The sequence below is a fragment of the Octopus sinensis genome, linkage group LG13 (assembly GCF_006345805.1).
Source record: "Octopus sinensis linkage group LG13, ASM634580v1, whole genome shotgun sequence".
Classification (NCBI taxonomy): domain Eukaryota; kingdom Metazoa; phylum Mollusca; class Cephalopoda; order Octopoda; family Octopodidae; genus Octopus; species Octopus sinensis.
This window is the reverse complement of record NC_043009.1, coordinates 68,643,004-68,661,884: the sequence shown is the minus strand read 5'-3', so window position 1 is coordinate 68,661,884 and position 18,881 is coordinate 68,643,004. Positions and strand designations below refer to the sequence as shown.

Here is an 18,881-nt window from a genome sequence, read left to right as displayed (position 1 = left end):
CTGTATGCAAGAACACCCACAATTTTATTTAGCTTGATGTGACTTCTCAAGCACTGCAAACAGCCAGAAGTCTGAGTCACTTGTCATCCCTTCTTTGAGGCCCTATATATATATATATATATATATAATCAAAATATGCAACAAGTATATCCAAGGTAATGTGATACGATCGTTTCATGCTACTTCATTTTATTAAACACTGTAAGCATTACATCAGTTTTAAAATGTCGAGCAATCTTCAGCCACCTATAGAAATTTTCCAATCAAATAGACAATGCACATTCTTTGAGTCAGAGAGTAGATTTAATACTATCATGTTCTTAAGAATGAAATCAACCTCTCTGTCTACCCTCTCTCTCTCTCTCTCTCTCTCTCTATATATATATATAATATATATATATATATATATATATATATATATATATACATATATATATATCATTGTCATCATTTAATGTCTGCTTTCTATGCTAGCATGGGTTGGACGGTTTGATTGAGGACTGGTGAGCTAGAAGGCTGCACCAGGCTCAATCTGATCTGGCAGAGGTTTTACAGCTGGATGCCCTTCCTAATGCCATGCATCATAAATAAGTTTACAATGCGAGTATATTTTTTCTTTGGATAATGAATTCAAAATACTCATTTTCTATATAACTGCCTTTTTTTAATTGTCCCTGATCTGTTTTTAATGTTTTGTCCTTGCACAGACAGACAGTAAGTTGTCATTATAGTACTTGGAGTTTCGAATGTTGGAGTGAAGACCTACAATGCATTCTCATTGGTTATTAATGGCAATAGATGCTATGAAAACCCATTGAATAAAAGAGAAGTTACTCTGATAGGTAGAAAAAGAAAAAAGATGAAAAATACACACAACTATATTCTCACAATACATAGACATAAACCTCCTGCGTTCATAATGTCTACATACATAAAAACTCACACAAACATGTATACGTACATACACATACACAAGCATGTATGTGCATGAACATACTCATATATACACAGATATCCACATGTACACATGTGTGTGTGTATATATATATATATATATATATATATATTGTGTGTGTGTGTGTGTGTACGCAACTTCACTTCATACACACATAGGTGTTTGCATGCATACACATAACATAATACATATATATTTAGACATTTAACTCCTTTACATTGCACTGCTGGTGAACCCCCAGAAGTCACAGGCACGTGCAAGACATGCCACTGAATAACCACGAGACCACAAGTCCAACTAACTTATATTCTTCATCCACTTCACAACGGACTTAACAAAGTGTGAACCCAACCAGAATGTAAGACACTCCAATCTTTGATCTCTTTTCCGATGTAACCATTGATCTTCCACTCTTCTTCTCTCCACCTGACTTCTTCGTTCTGTCGATGTCTACCATTGACAACCAGGCAAATATATAAATATATATTTTCCTCACCATCGTAAACAGAAACGATCGTAAACAACTTCACTCTCACTCTCTCACCTTTATTTACTAATTAAATAATGGCTTGCTAGCACAGAAGACAGTTATGTTTGTTATTTTTCCTCCATTTTCTTCTTGTCTATTTAGACATTTATACATATAAATACACACACACTCACACACACAAATATACACATATATATACACTATATATGTATGTATATATACATTCACACTCCCGCATACACATATATACATATTTATATATGTATATGTATGTGTATATATATATACATACATACATCCTCATCCTATCACACACCTATACCCGCACCCCATATACAAACAATTTTCATGTACTGTGGGTTTGGAGCTTAGTTCTGTTGAGCATAAAAACTAGATATTGTGATCTGTGCCAATACGGACATGTTGTATCAGGCAAATGAATGATGTTTGTTTAAGGTGGGGGAAGAAAAACTGAATGCTGACTTTTGATGGAAATGCATGTGGTGGAAGACCTGGGGACTTGCACCTGAGATTAATGGGGCCTTATGAATGCGATGAAGCACTTTGCTGTCCCATCTAGATCACCACGGAAAATAAATGTGAAAGCAATGATGATGATTTCGTATTTACTCAACTGTTTCTTCTTTTTTTTTTTAAATGGAAAAAATATAATTACAATATTTATCTTTCATAAATTTCCTCCTCTTTGTGCATCAGAAATAAATAAGTTTACAATGTGAGAATATTTTTTCACTGGATAATGAATTCAAAATACTCATTTTCTGTATAACTGCCTTTTTAAATTGTCCCTGATCTGTTTTTAATGTTTTGTCCTTGCACAAACAACAGCAGATATCAATTGTGACTGAATAAGCTAACATCTACACAAGCGGTTGTTACATTGCTCTTGTTTATAAATTCATAAACACATCCACTGGCTGATGTAGTGTCCTGAAATAATCAATAGAAATTGACTGGTTTTTTGGTAGTCATGTTTAGCATCTGACTAAACTGACTCACCCAGCAACTCAACCAGAATATTGGTTTCGAATTTTGGCACAAGGCCAGCAAGTTCGTGGGAGAGGCAAAGTCATTTACATCGACCCTATTGCTTGGCTGGTATTTATTTTATCAACCCTGAAAGAATGAAAGTCAAAGTTGACCTTGGAGTTTGAACTCAGAATGCGTAAATTGATGAAATATTGCTAAGCATTTGCCTGGGGTGCTAATGAAACATCATCGTCGTTGTCATTTAACATCCACTTTCCATGCTGGCATGGGTTGGATGGTTTGACTGAGGACTGGTAAGCTGGGAGGCTGGACCAAGCTCCAGTCTGATCTGGCAAGGTTTCTACAGCTGGATGCCTTTCCTAATGCCAACCACTCTGAGAGCGCAGTGAGTGGTTTTTTTTTATGTGCCACTGGCACGGGATTCAGTCAAGTGGTACTGGCATCAACCATGCTTGAAAGGTGCTTTTTATGTGCCAGAATATTGAAACATCTTGCGGCTGTATTTTCTCTACACCCCAATGTTAGTGTTCCAAATTTTAATATTCCAAGTTTAAAAAGTGTAAAGGGATAAGGCTTTATATTTACATACGTACACAAATCCATATATACATTCTCATTTTATCGAAGCAACAGATGCGGGCATGGCTGTGTAGTTAAGAACTGTTTCCCCACAAAATGGTCTGAGATTGTCTTCTGTTTTAGCTTTGGGTTCACCAACAGTGTGTGAGTTTCGGTACATGGAAATTTGTTTGAAACGTGTTGGGTGTGTGTACATAGAAACACATGCACACACATTTTATATGCATAAAATCAATGAACATTGACTGAATAACAGAATCAATTCACGGGAAGAGTCTAACATTTATCATAATTTTATTGACAGTGACTTCGAAGTTGCACTTGGTCATTTAGTTTGACTATGCCATATACCTGTTGAAACACTGAGATCACCATTAATAAAATTAGAATATGTACACTGTGTGTGTGTGTGTGTGTGTGTGTGTGTGTGATCAATGGTTGGCTAAAAAAAGTCAGTGTATTGAATTCAGCTACCTTAGTATACCAAGTCCTGTTTTATTTGCTGTCTGGTTATCTTTACTCTTGCCCTCCTCCAGGCACAAGAGACAAGGAACTGGGTTCAGCGGAATCAATCAGAATTAAAAGTTCCTCGAAACAGCTGTCGAAGCCTGGTCATGTTTAACTGACTGAAACTAGTAGAAAAAGTAAATGGGGAGTGGTGGCTTTCATTGCTTACATAAAGGAGTTTGAAGGGTGGATGGTTTAAGCCAGCTATCATTTTACCAATCTACCATCACACACACACACAGGCACACACACACAGACACACACACACACACACACACACAGACAGACACACACACACACCACAGACACACACACAGACACACACACAGACACACACACAGACACACACAACACACACACACACACACACACACACACACTATGCATTTTGAGAAACAATGCTCCTTTTGGTGAAAATTTCTCTGCATAACTGTACGGGAGCTGTGTTAATAACAGTATTGTTAACTGCTACATCTTTTAGACCAGTGGTTGTCAACCATTTTTGTTTTCATCTATGGACCACTTTGATTCCTGTTTCATTCTATTGGACACTCGTAGCTATTTCATCTTCAAAAAAAAAAAAAGAAAATTCCATTATATTCTTTCATTATTAAATATTATTAGGAATTGTATAAAAAACGATTGTTAAAACATTTTGTCTCTTGTAGAAGTAAAACCCCTTTATTGCAGATAAATTTTAAGACAGTCATACATGGATTGCTAAGGGTCACATGGACCCCAGCTGAGAACCATGTACTGGACAGTTCGTTACTGGTGAACCTAGGCATTTTGTTGAATTGCAACAACTGTTGATGTTGTTAACCTCTCTCTCAGTCCTGATCAAGCATGACTTGTTATGGATAGATCTTCCAACTCTGACCATCCTAACTATTTGTATATCCAGGACTATATTGTTGATTTAAAATTTAAAAAAAACATTTATTAAGAGGGAGTTTCTAACAAGTGCAATGAGTGCATAGTGATTACTGCATCTGAAGTGTTTCCTCATAGCTGAAGAGGGCTTTTGTGATATGTAGCTTCCAACTCTATCATCATCATCAAACATCTGTTTTCCGTGCTAGGATGGGTTGGATGGGTTGACAGGAACTGGCAAGCCAGAGTGCTGCAGCATGATCCAGTTGTCTGTTTTGGCATGGTTTCTACAGCTAGGATGCCCTTCCTGATACCAACTTGGGTGCTTTTTACATGGCACCAGCATGAGTGCTTCGTATGTGGCACCAGCACAGCTGCTTTATACGTGGCACCGGCACGGATGCTTTATATGTGGAACCAGCATGGGTACTTTATATGTGGAACCGGCATGGGTACTTTATATGTGGAACCAGCATGGGTACTTTATATGTGGAACCGGCATGGGTGCTTTATACATGGTACTGGCCCAACATTTCAAGCAAATTTTTTCATAAATTTTAACAACTTTTGGGGAAGTAATGTCTTCTTTAAAAATTCCAGTTTAAGTTTTGATTTCTCAGTTTTTATCCCCCTTATTACCACATTTTTATTTTGTGTCTCTATAGATTTATTATTATTTTCTTTGTTAATTATTTTACACTATTTTCCGTCAGCCATATTTGTTATCCCTTCATTCTATGGATTCTGTTTTGTCTAGAATTGCTTGTGAAGAATCTTCATTAATTAGATTGCTTACAAAAATACATTTCATACTTGTATTCAGATGAACTTTCTTTTTTGACCTGTTTAGTACAACATCTGGGTCAGTACATGATCTCTGCATATGTGTGTGTGTATAAATAAGTTTAATTGTTCAAAAGCATTTGAACAGTTGACTCATTCTGTAGTTTGTGATAATGATGATGATTTTAATTGAGCAAAGGTGAAAAGTTTCTGATCAGACAATAGGATGAAGTTAAGCTTTTAAAACTAACTGGCTTTTATTTTTCTCTTATTGTTGAGCAAAAAAAATGAGAAAGAACATTTAATTACCAAGCGTTTTGTCTCTTCTCAGTTAATCAGCTTAACGACTGGTTCTTGTCATCAAATAAAATCTCACTGTAAATATTGTTTCATTTTTTAGGCGAATGCTCTAGAAATCTAATTTTATTTATTTATAAGATTGGCCCTCTTATTTATAACCTTAATAACAAACAAACAATATGAATAAACTCTGGTCATTGGTTGGCTTTGTAGAATAGTTTTGACAAACCTCTTTTGTCTGTACTTTTTTTTTTTAAGTGACAGTTTACTGTTAAACCGATCCTAACTAATAGGACAGTTCCTAGTTTCATATGCATCAATTCTGGGAAGAGTATAGAATCTAAAGAGAGAGAAAGCATTGTCATTTGGACTGGGTGACATCATTGTTTACTCTTATTCACTTTTAGACAAGGGGCAAGGTCCTAAATTCCAGCTTCTTTAATACAACGATTTGATGTTAACCAAACTCTTCTGACAACAGGCCTTCACAAATTTTTCAGTTTCTGAATTTCACCATCCAAAATGTGTTGACTTCTTCTATACTTCAGTCACAGTTTATATTTATCAGGTCATTAAGAATGAAATGTCTGATTTTGAACTGAAAGTTTCTTTTACTTTATCTCAACAAAAAGCAGTGCAGTTAATCAAGGTATGCACCTTAACTATCAACACAATTTTACTATTTTATCGGTAGCTTATCTATGCTGGCAGCGAAGAATTCTGGAGAGCAAGAGGTGATGAAATCACGAAAGGCTGTTTTTGCATCTTCTTCAGATTTGAAGGTTTTTCCTTGCAAAAAGTTGTCTGATGCCAGAAAAACGTAATAGTCAGTTGGTGAATATGGTGGATGACAGAGTACTTCCAAGTTCAGTTCCTGTAACTTGAGTAGCATTCTTTGTGCTACATGTGGTCGAGAATTGTCTTGCAAGAGAATTGGCCTGTCTCTATTGACCAGTCTCGGTTGTTTTATTGCAAGTTCACTCATCATATCATCAAATTGGTTATTGTATGCATCTGCTCTAATTGATTTACCAGGTCGCATAGACTTACCGGGTCTCACTGACATTTTTTGGTAAATATTCTTTTTTGGATTGTGTTTGGCACTTTGTCTCTATCCAACCACAAACAGAACACTTATTATTGTTGAAAAGAATCATTTTTCATTGCACGTAACAATACGATGCAAAAATGGTTCACTTTTATGCTGCGACAGCAAAGAACAGCAAGTTTCAAGACGATGTGTCATCTGATGCTTATTCAGTTCATGTGGTATCCATTTGTCCAGCTTCTTTACCATGACAATTTGTTTCAGATGGTCCAATACTGTTGGAATTGAAACATCAAACCTTGCTGCTAACTCACACGTAGTTTGAGGTGTATCTGCTTCCACTACAGTTTCCAGCGCATCATTATCCATCTTGGTCTCAGGTCTGCAACGGGGCTGATTTTCAGGAGTAAAGTCACCAGACCAGAACTTCTCAAGCCATTGGTGTACAGTGCACTCATTCACCACATCTTCACCAAAACACCTCATTTATGTTTCGAGCTGTCTGGGATGCATTGGTCCCATGGCAGAACTCACATTCATAAGCACCACGGATTTTTGATCTATCCATGGGTTCACAAAAATTGATTTACTAAAGAAAACCCACAATATAATCAGACACTATGAATTGCATTTCAAAAAGTGGTGTAACTCTTCAATGCTGTGAAACAAAGAATTGTCAGGATAAAACAAAATTAATGACTGTCAAAGTCAGTGCATAAGAAAACCCGGACACTTCATTCTTAATGACCTGATATATTCACCTTGGGTATTGTATTTATTACAGTACTTACCAGTCAAAACTCTGAAGATAATCTTCCTTCATTTCCTTGATCAGTACCCCATCACTGCTTATATTTATCTACTAAATTTACTCCCTTATAACTACGGTTGACAGTCCAACTGTCATGACAGCTATAACAGATAATACCATACATATAATCTGATTACCCATGTGACTAATTATCCTCTTATTTGACCTATCGCATTTCCTGCTTGCGAGAATGTTTATTAACTTTCAGTTTCATATTAGTCGTAAGAGAATGTTTTCCGAATACTGTCAAACGATATGGTGTATTGGTAATTCTAACTGAATTCTTCACTAGACTCTCAACTCCATGTCTTTAATTGCTGTTTACTGATCTGGTTATTAAAGTAAACCTGATCTGGCAGTTGGCTTGGCGTTCTTTATTAATTTACCATGTTGGAAAATATTAACTGTCCTGTCATATCACACACGCACATGGCATGCTCTGTCTCTTTCAATAGAATTACCATCCTCTTTTTCTAATCTTTCCATTCAACTAATGCATTCACTAGTCACATCCATTTTAATGGTCAGTAGCAAATTGATATTTATCTTCCAATCATTTTTGACTGTTATTCTAACTGCATTGATACAGATTTCACAAGTGCTGGCATGGCTGGGTTAGGGTTAGGATTTTATAGGCAAGGCTGTCTATATGCTTTCAGGTTCTATCCTACTGTGTAGTACCTTGGGCTTGTCTACTATGTCCTTGGGCACATTAACACCTTGTGAGTGAAATTGGTAGCCACACACCCTAACCCTACATGTGGTGTGTGTGTGATTGGTATATTTGTGTGTATGAATTTATGCATGCGAATTTAGCTTAATTGTAAAAAATGATGTCATTCAAAAGAAGTTTCTAACGTTTTTGCTACCATATTTCTGTTAAAATAAGCAGCTTTTGTTTATATTTTGAACCAATGTGTGTGTGTGTGTGTGTGTGTGTGTGTAAATAACTAACTTTAATTGCTCAGAAACATTATTAATCTGGTGTTAGGAACGTATCATGAAATTTTGATGGACGGTTTTAATTGAGACTACTTTAAAACAGTGAATTTGTGTCATGGGATTTTGAGGCAGTCTGGCTGTTAGCTTGGCATTCTTTATTAATTTATCATGTTGGAAAATATTAACTGTCTTCTCTCTCTCTCTCTCTCTCTCTCATACACTATATGCTCTCTCTTTCTATTGGTGACACCGACGCACCTCCTTCTGAGGGTTAATTGTTAATTTTTAGGTGCGGAGATACTAGCAGCTGAGAGTGTGAAAAAGTTAATCAAGTGTCTTCTAAATTAGTTTGGTGGCTGAGTTAAAAGAAAAAGACCTTATGATAATTTTGTTTTCGTTTACATGTTTTTTAACCCTTTATTTATTCACATTGCTTTGAGTTAATTGTGCATTATCCAACAGCTTTGAGATTTTGATGATGTGATTGTTTCTTTTTAGAAGGATATTGTCGGAGAGATGTGAGAGGCTGGATCCAGCTAGTTTTAACATAAAACAAGTAGAATAGTAGGGTTAGGTATGGCCAGTTTAAATGCTAAAGTTTTATGAAATGTGTATAATCATTAACCTAATTAACATTGGTGAAGCCTGGTAAGGGCTTTGAATTCTGGTTAAAGGGAAACAAATGCATCCTCAGTTTGTTTCTGAGCTCTTGGTTTTGCCTGCTATATCAAGAACGTTCTCATACCTCTATAGTTTGCTATTGGCTTGGGACATATTCTTTTCTACTCTAGGCACAAGACCCGAAATTATTGGGGAGGGGCCCAGTCAATTAGATCGACCCTAGTACACAACTGGTACTTAATTTATCGACCCCAAAAGGATGAAAGCAAAGTTGACCTTGGCGGAATTTGAACTCAGAACGTAACGGCAGATGAAATACCGCTATGCATTTTGCCTGGCATACTAACATTTCTGCCAGCTCACCACTTTTGGTTTGGGACATATTGCCTTAAGGAATGCTGCCAGCTTAAAAAAGTAGCAAAAATAGATGTTTAAATATTATTATTATGAGAATGAAGTTTATAAAAGAAAATGTTGCATTTTATTTTACAGTCATCTGTAAGGTGTCATCTTTGTGTCTGTCACTTGGTTTTCATGGAAAGAAATATTTCTAAATTTATTATTGGCTTCATAGTAGCATGAAATAGGAAAGAAGTTTGCTTTGCAATCACATGGTTTTGAGTTTGATCCAATTACACAGTACCTTGGGCAAGTGTTTTGGTTGTTGAAAACTATAGAGAAGCTTGACCCACATCTGTTAATGAGTGGTAAATTGTCAGCTGATTTTAACTTCGTTGTCTTGGATGTCTTCAGTGAAGTTCATTCTAAAGTAAGCACTCAAACCATGATCAAAGCTATAAAGATATTCGTTTTTTTCTTCAACTAGTTTAACAAAAAGGAAAAAATTGTGATATTGTGTGAACCACTTCGTTTCCCACAGCTCTAATCCAATCAGCTGTCAGTGAGTAACTCTGTGTTGGATTGGCATCCTATCCAGGGAGAATGTTATAATCTCAGCCACTTGTAAACCAGGCAACCAATTCTATGTGTCCTAAGACTTGAGACAAATGTCCAGGACTTTGATGAGTCCATTGGTGCTGTTAGTCTTTCTCTGTCAAAAACCATAAAAAAGATATCAAGTTCCTAAAGTTTATCATTTGTCGTTCATCAGTGGGGAATGGGATTTTAAAAATCATTCTGTTTAATTTCCAACTGAATGCAGCTTGTGATTTATCTATTAATAAGTCAAATTTATTATTATCATTCCTGTAGATTCCTGGAACAATCTACTGTAGCTTTTAATAGATTACATTCTCAGTATTGCTTCCTCACTATAATTTCTTTTGTTTGAAATTTTGGAAGAAAAAAAAAAACTCTCGTTTTACAAACATCATCCTAACCAGAGATATTTTCGTCTTTGTCTTCATTGTTATTCTTAATTTGTCCTGTTTACAATCTTCGTGGCTTTTATATCTTAAAAACTTTTATCGATTATAAAATACATTTGAAGTTTTGTGTAATGAAAACAGAACAAAAAAAAAAAATCAAATAAAAAAAAATTAACTGTAAAATGCTATTTGTCATTGTCCAATGATTTCTACATCGAAAGAATATTCAAACTCACAAGTTGGATGAACATTATAGAGTTGGTGTAATGGTGTAATCTCATAATTAGGAAGCTGAGTCTAACTCATAAAGTTTGCAAGACAGGATAAAATATTTCAGTGTGTAGAAGGGAAGAAATCTGATTTGAGAGGGACTCTTTTATCAGAGAGAGAGAGAGAGAGAGAGAGAGAGAAAAATGTCTGCTGATAATGACATATTTATGTCTGAAGTGTTCTGCTTCAGTCATTGCACTTCTTAATTCAAGAGAAGAACTATTATTCCACTTTCTATGTGTTGCCTTTTACTTATTTCAGTCATTGGACTGTGGCCATGCTGGGGCTCTGCCTTCAAGGATTTTAGTCGAACAAATCCATCTTAGTACTTGGTTTTGAAAATCAGATACTTCTTTTCTTGATCTCTTTTGCTGAACTGCTAAGTTATGGAGATGTAAACAAACCAACATCAATTTTTAAATGGCACACACACACACACACACACTAGATTTCCACACAGTTTCCACCTATCAAATTCCTTTGCAAGGTATTAGTTGGCCTGGGAGCTGTAGTAGAAGACACTTGTCTAAGGTGCTGCCCAGTGGGACTGAACCTGAAGCCACGTGGTTTAAAAGTGAGCTTCTTAACCACACAGCTGATTCCCTATTATTTGCCAACACAGAACATCACCTGATTCCTTGTTTTCTTCTGATTCACACAATCTTCCTTGGTTTGGATTGGTTTCTAGTTGAAACTTAATTTCTATTACCAATGCTCCTGGGAAATGCATGAATGTCATCCAATCACATTCTCACCCCTTAATAAAGCTGGACAAATGTAATTAAAGAATATTTTTTGTAGAATTCATTATGAATGTAAATGGATAAATCTATGATGATTAGTTCTCTTGTCTGTCCGGATATCTCTTGTTATCTGATGGCATTTATATCCAGAATTAGTCTTCTTTGTTGAAATGTATTACTTCACCATTCGTTTAAATGATATGAAATTATAAAATACAGTAATGGAGCTGATGGGTGGTGGTAGGGTGGAATTTATTAAACTGAAATACAATTAAAGAAAGGCCCGGGAGGAACTACCAAATGTTATTACTAGAAATGTAGCCCAAATGAATCCTCAAATAACAGTTTTCAGTTATGGATCAATGTTACTAATAACAAACGGCAATTTCAATTATTTCTTTAATGACAATAATTATACTGTAATTATTTTTCTGGTATTGCAGGCTATTTGTGTAATAAATCTCAAATTAGAGTAGATTTTGATATGTGCTAGCATATATAACTTGGATTACTTTCTCTTTATTGAAATACTTTAAGGAATATAAAATTCTAATGTATATAGAATTTATATATTTTATGGTGTTACTGTAATTTATTTTTGATGGTCTATTGGCTGTTTCAAAATTAGCTGAGGTAATTGACACCTTGCGGCATCTTCACGTTCTGTCTGAGAAAAGCAAATCTACAAAACTGAACTTCAATTGACAAAATGCCCGAAAGGAATTTCGGTTGATATTTCCAGCAAAGTAGCACAAGTGAATCCTTAAAATGTAATTCTCAGTCACGGGACAATGCTATCATTTACTCATCTAATTTGGCAGCGTGTCTCCTCTTCCATGGTCTTCCCCCTTGATATGTTACACATCAAACATAACTATTGCTTTGATACTGTGACTGTCTCTGTAATTGGTTTAAACATTGATAGGTCATTTAGTTAGAGAAATACTGAACAGAAATATACAGGCACAGGAGGTGGCTGTGTGGTAAGTAGTTTGCTTACCAACCATATGGCTCTGGGTTCAGTCCCACTGTGTGACACTTTGGGCAAGTGTCTTCTACTATAGCCTCGAGATGACCAAAGCCTTGTGAGTTGATTTAGCAGACAGAAACTGAAAGAAGCCCGCCGTGTGTCTGTATGTATGTGTGAGTGTATGTGTCTGTTTGTTCCCCCAACATGGCTTGACAACAGATGCTGGTGTGTTTACATCCTTGTAACTTAGCAGCTCAGCAAGAGACTGATAGAATAAGTACTTGGCTTACAAAGAATAAGTCCTGGGGTTGATTTGCTCGACTAAAGGCGGTGCCCCAGCATGGCCAGAGTCAAATGACTGAAATGAGTAAAAGGAAAAGATATGTTTAACTATTTATGTATAACTTCAATATAGTTTATATATATATATATATATATATATATATATGTATGTATGTATGTATATATATACACATCTGCATGTCACAGTATCATGTGATTGATCAGACTTTAGGATGTTGTACATCGCTAGTCACAATGTGCTTTGCATTGCTTTAGCTTTCAAATGGCACCACCCCAGCTGGCTAGGTGAGCCAGCCAACATTCCCACTGACTGGAAGGTTATTTCATCATGGGGTCACACGTTTACAGCTGAGTGGACTGGAGCAACATGATATGAAGTGTCTTGCTCAAGAACACAATGCACCACCTGCTCCAAGAATCCAACCCATGATCTAGAGATTCTGAGGGCAGTACTCTAACCACTAGGCTTTGCTCCCCTTTCCCATAATTTTATGTTTATTTTATTATTTAGCAAATGATAAGAGGAACATATTGCATTCAATCTCTTTAAATACAATTAGCTGCAAATAATTAGCTTTAAAACTGAACATTTATGACCCATGGGTTTTCCATGGGTACCTACTAGTATAATAATGCACTTCCATTTCTCTTAATTCCTTGACCACAACTTATGAAGAGTTAACTGGAAACTTGCCATTTTTTGCACCAGAAAATTGTTTATTGTTGCACCATAAAGACCATGTTGTACAAAGACCATGTTGTACAAAGACCATGTTGTACAAAGACCATGTTGCACCACAAAGACCATGTTGTACAACCAACTCCTTCCAATTCTTTCGTTACCAATTCTATTTCCTCATAATTTATATTTTTGTTGATATCTATTCACAAAAGGCGCAGGAGTGGCTGTGTGGTAAGTAGCTTGCTAACCAGCCACATGGTTCCGGGTTCTGTCCCACTGCGTGGCATCTTGGGCAAGTGTCTTCTGCTATAGCCCCGGGCCGACCAATGCCTTGTGAGTGGATTTGGTAGACGGAAACTGAAAGAAGCCTGTCGTATATATGTATATATATATGTGTCTGTGTGTGTGTTTGTCCCCCTAGCATTGCTTGACAACCGATGCTGGTGTGCTTACGTCCCCGTCACTTAGCGGTTCAGCAAAAGAGACTGATAGAATAAGTACTGGGCTTACAAAGAATAAGTCCCGGGGTCGATTTGCTTGACTAAAGGTGGTGCTCCAGCATGGCCACAGTCAAATGACTGAAACAAGTAAAAGAGTAAAGAGTAATTAATCTGCCTGTCCTGGTAATTAGATTTAGTATTTCTATTTTTTGCTTTGTTTGGCTTTGAGAGCAGAATGACGACAATGGTTAGAAGGAGAGTTCAGTTCGATGTTTTACAACGTTTACCTTTGTGGCGTGTATTTGAGTGATAAGTATTTGGATAATATCGATGAAATTTGTATTGTGACTTTTGAGGCTCTTCATTATTGTACCAACGATACTGTAAAAACAGACAGAAAGGCACAAAAGCCATTGTGCTTAAGCCAGAAGTCATTGTGTGTGTATATTTGTGTGTGGACTTTTTGTTTCTTGGTGACTTGAAGACCAACCATTTAACAGCACCTCATTGTCTATGACTGCAATGCTAACAACAACAACAACAACAACTACTACTACTACTCATTATTAGTTCATCTGTTGTTGTTGACAATGACCATTCGAGAAGACGATGGGTCACATTGTGTGCTGTGAAGGTTTTGCCCACAGATGGGGCACTGGTAGTCTGTTGAGACTGGAGGCAAGGAGTTGGCTCTAGACTTGGGTAGTTCATGTCTTTGTGCCCTTGCAATCCGATTCTATTCACAGGAGGTGGAAACTTCTGTTGGTACAACTTTGCCAGCCAAGGTGGTCTTGTGCTTGCATTTTTCAGGTGTCCAGGGTTGATCTCGAAGCTGTTCAGTGAGGCTTTGAGTGTCCTTGAAATATTTTTTTCTCTCAACTATAACAACAGCGACAGTATCAGTTAAGCCATGGCTGGTCTGCAGCCCTCTTCTGGTGGGTAGAATGAGGGCCATCATCTTGCTATTCTAGTTGATGTTTGTCCCTAGATCAGTTCTGCTCAAGCAGATTCTTGATGACAGGTATACCAGCCATGACCAACGTCCATCATTATTTCATGTATAGCATAGCTAGGACTAGATCATCCAATATATTGTTGCTTTTTTAAGATGTGTTTTTTGAGGTAAATTTGGCTGCTATTTCTAGTAGCCTGGCTAACCATATAAAGATCGTGTATCTAATTTGCAGTGGAAGATAGCAGTGCTGGGTCGAGGTTATTATGGTTAATGCTAAATATGGGGGGGGGGGAAGAAATTGAAAAAAAAAAACAAACAAACAAGAAACAAAATAGTTGATGAAATTGTTGTTAATGTGTATGATTCCATGGAGGAAAGCCTATATCCATTGTGTGCAAAATCTTCACTGGAATATCGGCTTAAAATTAAGGATAAGATAATTATATATTTTCTATTATGGAGAGAAAAGTTAAAAACATAAATAGATAAAATATAAAATTGCTGGATCAGAAAAAAACATACAAAGCCATTTTGCCAATCTCACCCTGATTCCACCCCAAATATATTTCATCAAATGCTCCAAAATTAAGAGGAACAATAAAAAATAAATTGATTCAATAAAAAATAAATTGATACTTCATATATATATATATATATATAAAATAAATCTCTCATGTTCTTCCTGTTTATACTTACAGCTGAAAAACTAAAAAGAAATTATTTTTATACTTTTAAGTCTGGTTAGTCAGCTGATCAATTTTCTACATTTTTTTTTTTCACACTTTTTAAATGCAAAACATTTTGAAAATGTTGGGTAGGTCAGATAGAGTATCTGCTTGTGTTTGTTTTGTGTGTAGCTGTGGATGCTTTTTTTTTTTTTTTTTTAATTGATTTCTGTTTTCGAAAGCTATATTAGAACTTTGATTTATGAATTCTGTTTTTATTGGTTCCACTTCATTATCATTTTTCTTTCAATGGAACACTAACCATTCAACCATCTTCGCCACCACTTCACTGGAAGCAGAAATAAAAGGAAATAGTTACAAGATTATAGAAACAATTTTTTTTTTTAATGTTGATACTTAACTTCAAAGTGTGTGTGTGTGTGTGTGTATGCATACATACACGCAGATAGACAGACAGTATATGTGTTTTATCATCTTTATTTAACACCATTTTTTCTATGCTGCCATGGGTTGGACTGTTTGACAGCTGCTGGAGAGCTGCTCCATTCTCCAATTGTCTCTTTTGGCAAGGATTCTACAGTTGGAGGCCCTTCTTAATGCTAAACACTTTACAGAGTGTACTGGGTGCTTTTTAGAGAGAAGAGAGAGAGAGAGAGAGAGAGAGAGAGAGAGAGAGAGAGAGAGAGTGTGCTGAGTTACCCTGTTAGTAAATTCTTAAAACCTCAACCGAACATATTGAGTCGTATATTCTTTGTTTTGTTCATCTAAAAATCTGTATATGCCTCTATATGTGTCTGTGTTTTGAAAATTAAAATACTCATGCAAACAATATTGTTTGGTTCTCCTGCTGCTGCCAGGACATTTGGCAATATTGTCTCAAGGTTTACCACATAGAAGATTTCTCTCCATAAAACATACTTAAAATCACTTCAACACATTTCCTTTCTTATTTCTTTCTGATTTTCTAATACAATTTTCTCTAAAGCTGTCTGTTTGTCTCTCTCTCCCTTCCCTTCTCTTTTGCTGTTCCACACTCTCTCCCTCTGTTCCACTCTCTCTGTGTTCCACTCTCTCTGTGTTCCACTCTCTCTGTGTTCCACTATATCTCTCTCTCTCTCTCTCTGTGTTCCATTATCTCTCTTTCTCTCTCTCTGTTACACACACGCACTCTCTCTGTTACAATGTTTCTCTCTCTCTGTTACACACACACACACACACACACTTTCTTTGTTACACTCTTTCTCTCTCTCCCTCTCTGGTTCCCCTCTCTCTCTCTCTTTCTCTCTGTCTGTCTGTCTGTCCCTCTCTCTCTCTCTTTCTCTTCCTCTCTCTATCTCCCTCTCTCTCTCTATCACTCTCTCCCCTCTCTCTCCCTCTCTCTCCCTCGCTGTCTCTCTCTCTCCTTCAACCATTGAATATTTCACCAATATATATACATTGTTCTGCAGCCAACCTCACTGAATTCTCTTTAAACAAATACCTTTTTCCCTTTCTTTTCTCTTTTCAGATTTATCTCATTGTGAAACTCGGTTATCATTATTCTTGGAAGGTTTTGAATTTCATGTTTATAATCGATCGTTTCGGTATTCTTTACTGGAGAAACTCTTTGGTTTGGAACCAGACATGATTCCTGAAGAGGAGAAAGAAGAAGATACCGGTGTCGAAACTATAGAAGATAATAAAAAGTAAGTCAGGTCCAACCGCTCTTACAGCTGTTCCGAATACCATGGAATGGAATTGATTGGTTTGTTACCAAACTGCTCAATTGTGTTTCTTGGGTTAATTTTGATTCTTGGTTTTCATTTGTTCGACCTACACCAGGCATGAAGATCTCACCTTTATAGTTCTCTTTTTTTAAAAAAAAAACTGACCTCTTGTCTATTAAAAAACAATTACTGTCACTAGTATTAGATTGGTAATGATATCATCATCATTTAATGTCCGTTTTCCATGCTGGCATGGGTTGGAGGGTTTCACTAGGGCTGGCCCGCTGCACCAGGCTCCAGTTGTCTGTTTTGACATGCTTTCTACTGCTGGATGTCCTTCCTAATGCCAAACAGTTTACAGAGTGAAATGGATGCTTTTTTATGTGACACCAGCACAGGTACTTTTCTACATGGCACCAGGATGGGTGCTTTTTTATGTGGTACCAGTACCAGTGAGGTCATCAAGCAGCTTCAGTTCAAAAAAGATGTGTGTCTGACTACTTACAGTAAATTGCACAAAGATAAGTCTGAGAGGAAATGAAATAAAGCCAAAAACAGTTATGTATGTGTGTGCGTGTGTTTGTTTCTGTGAGCCACATCATCATCATCATCATCACCTGTTTTCCATGCTGGCATGGGTTGGACGGTTCGACTGGGGTCTGGGAAGCCAGGAGGCTGCACCAGGCTCCAGTCTGATCTGGCAGTGTTTCTACAGCTGGTTGCCATTCCTAATGCCTACCACTCCGAGAGTGTAGTGGGTGCTTTTTATGTGCCACCAGCATGGAAGCCAGTCAAGGCAGCCCTGGCTTTGGCCACATTCCGATGGTGATTTTTATGTGCCACTGGCACGGGGATCACAACCTCTGTGAAAAATCTGTAACTCTGCCTACCAAAGCTTCTTTTTTAATACATCGGAAACATTGTTACTCCTGATAGAGCAGACCTATGTTCAAAGGCATTCCAACCATGACTATCCCTTATTTTTGTACATGGTTTGGGAAATGCATTGTCCAATATGTCCTTCATTTTTTTAAGGTAAAAGACATGCAATTTAAAGGGAATTAGGTCATTATTTTTAGCAACATGAGTGACAATGTAGAGGCTCCTTCTTTGGCATATGTAGTGGGTATATAATGCAATTCAATTCCTTGATGAAGTAGTTCATACTATTGTTAATTACACTAATTGTTAATTATACTAAAGAAAAAAAAACATGAAGAATGCGCCTGTCTCTTGCTCATTTCCCCGAAATTATTTTCCAAAGTATCGTTAAGGAATTGCTCTTGTTAGTTTACTGAGTAAAAAAGTTTATACTTTTCAACCAATTTAATGTGATTTTTCTGAGTCAACGAGGCACATCTTTGTAGTCACTCAACCTGTTAGAAATAGCAGCCATATCACCTTCAGATTACACCCATCACTACCATATCACCTGAAAGGAAAGAGTAATGAGACAATGTTGTCCTATATATATATACTTCCAAAGTTGGGATGGTCATGGTTGCAATGTCTCAAGCCATAGATCTCTTCAATCAGAGTTGATTCATGAAGCTATTACCTCTAATAATGGTTTCAAATTTTGGCACAAGGCCAGCAGTTTGTGGGACGAGGGGGTTAGTCAATTACATCAACCCCAGCATTCAACTGGTATTTATGTTATTGACGTCAAAATGATGACAGGCAAAGTCGACTTCATTAGAATTTGAACTCAAAATATAAAGAGTTGTGCTAATGATTCTGCCTGATTTCTACATAGTTTTTTTTTCCTATCAAATTGTTGAGAAGGTATTGATCAGCCAACCACTTAGTCAATGTCTGTGTTGTGGGATTGAACTTGGGACCATATAGTTGCAAAAGTAGATTTTTCAGTCACCAGCC

The 18,881-nt window shown here is 36.7% G+C and overlaps 1 protein-coding gene across 13 annotated transcripts in view; it reads left to right on the top strand.

The window, feature by feature from the left end:
• The window catches only part of LOC115218343 (transmembrane protein KIAA1109 homolog), a 275,576-nt gene that overhangs the window by 74,465 nt on the left and 182,230 nt on the right, over positions 1–18,881 (top strand). For all 13 annotated transcript variants that reach the window (XM_029788097.2, XM_029788096.2, XM_036508510.1 and 10 more), the window contains exon 3: positions 16,805–16,982. In XM_029788097.2, coding sequence (XP_029643957.1) covers positions 16,805–16,982 — 178 coding nt within the window. The remainder of the gene's footprint in view (positions 1–16,804; positions 16,983–18,881) is intronic.